General features: G+C 35.5%; 1 protein-coding gene across 1 annotated transcript; it reads right to left on the bottom strand.

The window, feature by feature from the left end:
• Positions 1 to 1041: 1041 nt before the first annotated feature.
• Positions 1042 to 3550, bottom strand: LOC113315731. The gene is made up of 3 exons (XM_026563987.1): positions 3247 to 3550; positions 1926 to 3141; positions 1042 to 1854 (listed from the first exon to the last, which is right to left on the bottom strand). The coding sequence occupies exons 1-3, from the start codon at positions 3548 to 3550 to the stop codon at positions 1827 to 1829; spliced, it is 1548 nt and encodes a 515-aa protein (XP_026419772.1). The 3' UTR covers positions 1042 to 1826.
• Between the last annotated feature and the right edge of the window lie 579 nt (positions 3551 to 4129).

The raw sequence follows: 4129 nt of genomic DNA on the forward strand, positions 1-4129 counted from the left end.
TTCGAGAGGTGGAGCTGATAAAACATTGTTTACCTAATTGAGTGGGAAATATTTTGTCATTGCTCAAGTTTATGTAGATGATATCATCTATGGATCAACATCTGAGAAACTTGCAAAATATTTTCAAGTTTCTCTTGGTAAGGAGTTTGAAATGAGCAATGTTGGTGAGTTAAAATTCTTTTTAGGATTACAGATTTAACAACATAAGGATGGAATTTACTTATCTCAAGAAAAATATGCGAAGGATCTTGTGACAAGATTCGGTCTTGATAAGTCAACTCCAAAACTGACTCATATGCCCACCACTGGTAAACTACATCGAGATGAGAAAGGAGTAAATGTGGATCAAAAACTTTATCGATCTATCATTGAAAGCCTTTTATATCTTACATCTATCGGACCTGATATTGCTTTTAGTGTTGGTTGTTGTGCTAGATTTCAGGCTAATCCAAAGGAATCTCATCTTGCAGCTGCAAAAAGGATCATGCGATATATCCAACACACTATCGGGTATGGTCTATCTTATACTTTTGATACTAACACTGGTCTTACTGCCTCCTCAGATAGATTGGGCAGGATGTGTGGAAGACAGAAAGAGTACTTCAGAGGGGGTTTACTATGTCTGGTTAAATCTTGTGGAATGGCATAGCAAGAAACAAAACTCACAATCCCTGCCTACATGCGAAGCTGAATACATTTCTCCAAGTTCGTGTTGTACTCAACTTCCATGGATGAAACAAATGCTTGCTGATTATGGAATTAACACTGGTGTAATGAAGATCTTTTGTGACAAGTCAAGTGCGATTCGCATTACTGAGAATCCTGTTGAGCACTCAAGAACTAAGCACATTGACATAAGGTATCATTTTATTAGAGATCTCTATAAAAATGATATTATCAACATGGAATTTGTTCCTTCCAAATGTTGAGCTTGTTAAGAAGAATGCAATACGGAGATTGCAGATGATACGAAGAGACGAAAGAGATACGAATAAGATGAAAATCAAAAGATTAAGAATAAGAGAATTGAAAGAGTTGATAAAGATAATAATGTTGGTTGATAATAATAATAAGATAGTATTCTCTAAACAAGAAGGCATGGCCTTTAAATAGGTTCACAAGAACCGACTAAAAGAAAAGAAAAGGAATTTTAGCTAAACTAGGAAAATAATGGACTTGCAAAGCAAGTAAACTTGGTAAAGTTGATGCAGTCGTTATGGGAGCAACTTGGAAAAGTTGATGCAGTCGTTATGCAAGCAACTTGGCAAAGTTGATACCGTCTTGAAGCATAGGATGTACTACATTAGTCCCCCCTTCTTGAAAGAAACTCGTCCTCGAGTTAGCTAATAAAAAGAACTTCATTCTCTCTATATATTGCTCTAGACTTCAAGCTGTTATCAAAGAATACGAGTTCTTTTCCTCCATGAAAAATGTAGATATCACGTTACTGACTTACCATGATCAAACACAAAACTCGTAGCTCTAGAGATCATAAAACAAAGTATCCAAGAAATGTGTCTCAAAGCATGTTAAGAGGCGTGCTTAAATTTCCCACGATCAAAGACAAAAGTCACGTCATTAGTGTTAGGAATAAAAACCAGGCAAGCAGCGACTACCATGAGTACATCAAGTATACCTTTCAAATTCCGAGCTATACCTTTGAAAGCGCGTTTGAATAGCTCCTTGACTTCAATATTAAGATTTCTGTTTTGAAATAGCATTCCCCAACCAAGTCTTCTAAATTAGACGTAACGTCTGGCGTTCACAATGTTGTCTAAAATTATTGCAACCGGCGATGCAAAAGTAGTGGTGAAAAGATTGTTGTATTAAAGCTGTCGTTGAAGCATTCCCCATCTGTAATAACAAAGTCAGAGTACTTCCCTGCATTCCCTGTATGAACAGAATGAATACAAATATCAATTAACCTTATTTTCTTTTGATCCAGGTGCAGTTTCCAATCTAGAAGAACGGTCTCATGTTGTAGTAAATGTATGGTGACTCTCTTTGTGAAAAGCTTAACTAGTAGCTTTGTTATTTTTGAAAGTTCTTTGCCCCTGTCGTAGTAATTTTCCCAATTACCTTTACCATGCGTAGCATAGAGTACAGTTGAAGGATTAATAAACATTCTCCCTTCTTCAAAGCTAAATTGTGAAGGAAACTCATCCATCAGTTGACTACACCATAATGGAATTACACCAGCAAATATAGCCAAAGAAGAAACCATTTGCTGCTTCAATGTTTTAAACATGACTGGACCAGTCCCAGTATGCAATAAAAATGCTCCATAGATACAGAGCTCCATTGCCGCACTCATGAGATCAATACAATAATTATTTAGCACCAACATAATAACTACTTCAAGGTTTATTTCCATTTTGTCGCTACTTCCTTTTCTGTCATCTGTAAGCTTCCCATACATGAAAATGTGCGGATCGTGATTAATTAATTTGACATGCCTAAGATGCTGACTATCACCTTGAAGAAGTAGTTTTGTTTCTTTGATTTCAGCAACTAACAGATACTGCAGAAAATCATTAACAACACCTTGTTTTAAATAAGCATTGGTCCTTGGTATAGCTACAGGTTGAACAAAACAAATCCATCCTAGCTGAAATTCTCTTTTGTGAACCAGCTTTGTTATTGTTAAACATCCGTGCAATGAATCATATCTTTCACTAGGTTCCAATAGCTCCAGCTCAGTACGCACACATGGAATAGTATTAACGGCAAGTTCTAGATGTGTAGTTTTCCACGAATCAACAGAAATAACAAGTATTCCATCATGTTCTAAAACAAACCCAGTGATAAAAATCTTATTTCTAAACTTTACTTCTAAATGTTTTTCCAGTGATACTCTCTCGGCGTTTGAGAAAAATCTACCACGAATCTTTCCAGAATAATTTTCCAGTGGTATGTCTTCTTGAGATATGTAATCAAACTTATAGACAGAAGTATGAAACAAAGGTTTATAATTTATTGCCCTAGTAGGATTTATCACAAAAGAATTCTGATAATTAAACTCAACAATCTTACTAGGGTTTATATAAGAGACCGTTCTTGTTTTCTCTTGATTAAGAAATTGATTATTTTCATCCCTAGATAAAACAGGAAAATCAACATCAGAAGTTATTAAGCTAAGATCTGAAGGCTTACCATTAGGTTCTTATGAATCATCCAACGAATCATGTAAAACTTCCTTCGCCTGATTTTCTTCATCCTTTTGCGAAGTCTCTTTATTCTTCTCACCAACTGATGTGGCCAAAACACCTATAGAACCATTAGAAAATGATAACTCCTCTTGAATTGATAATGAAACATCTTTAATGTTATGTGATTGCTCATCTTCGTCGACCAGATTTTCTTCTTCTTTAGAAACAACGTTCTCTCCTTCGCAAACAGACGTAGCCGGAGCAGCGAAAGTACCATTAGAAGAAAATGAATCTTCTTGAGTTGATAACGAAGCAGGCAAAACAATTTTGAAATTTTCAACAGTCCCAGCTTTAACAATCAGTTCTTCAACCTTCTTCAGCCCCCGCTTTTCAGCTCTCATGGCAAGAAGAAGTTGGTATATTTTCTCTGTATCTTCTCTGGCAAAATAGAGCTTTGTAAAATTGTAATCATAAAAGTAATTTTTATTTTTTTTATTTTTTTTATAATAGGGTTTGAGATTGCGGAAGCGGTTTAATGGATCGGTTTCTAGATAAGAATCTAAAAACTTTGGCTATGGTACCAACTAATGTAGAGCTTGTTAAGAAGAATGCAATGCGGAGATTGCAGATGATACGAAGAGACGAAAGAGATATGAATAAGATGAAAATCAAAAGATTAAGAATAAGAGAATTGAAAGAGTTGATAAAGATTCTCTAAACAAGAAGGCATGGCCTTTAAATAAGTTCACAAGAACCGACTAAAAGAATAGAAAAGGAATTTTACCTAAACTAGGAAAGTAAATGACTTGCAAAGCAAGTAAACTTGGTAAAGTTGATGCAATCGTTATGGGAGCAACTTGGCAAAGTTGATGCAGTCGTTATGGAGGCAACTTGGCAAAGTTGATACCGTCTTGAAGCATAGGATGTATTACATCACTTCCGAACAACAACTGGCTGATATTCTCACCAAACCTTTAGAT

This window comes from Papaver somniferum, chromosome 10 (genome assembly GCF_003573695.1).
Source record: "Papaver somniferum cultivar HN1 chromosome 10, ASM357369v1, whole genome shotgun sequence".
In the NCBI taxonomy this organism is placed as follows: Eukaryota; Viridiplantae; Streptophyta; class Magnoliopsida; order Ranunculales; family Papaveraceae; genus Papaver; species Papaver somniferum.

Coding starts and splice junctions, on each gene's coding strand:
- LOC113315731 (XM_026563987.1), bottom strand. CDS start 3,550: ATGAGAGCTGAAAAGCGGGGGCTGAAGAAGGTTGAAGAACTGATTGTT. Junction 3,142..3,246: donor TGTTTTGGCCACATCAGTTG/GTGAGAAGAATA, acceptor GTAAGCCTTCAG/ATCTTAGCTTAATAACTTCT. Junction 1,855..1,925: donor CTGGATCAAAAGAAAATAAG/GTTAATTGATAT, acceptor TTGTTATTACAG/ATGGGGAATGCTTCAACGAC.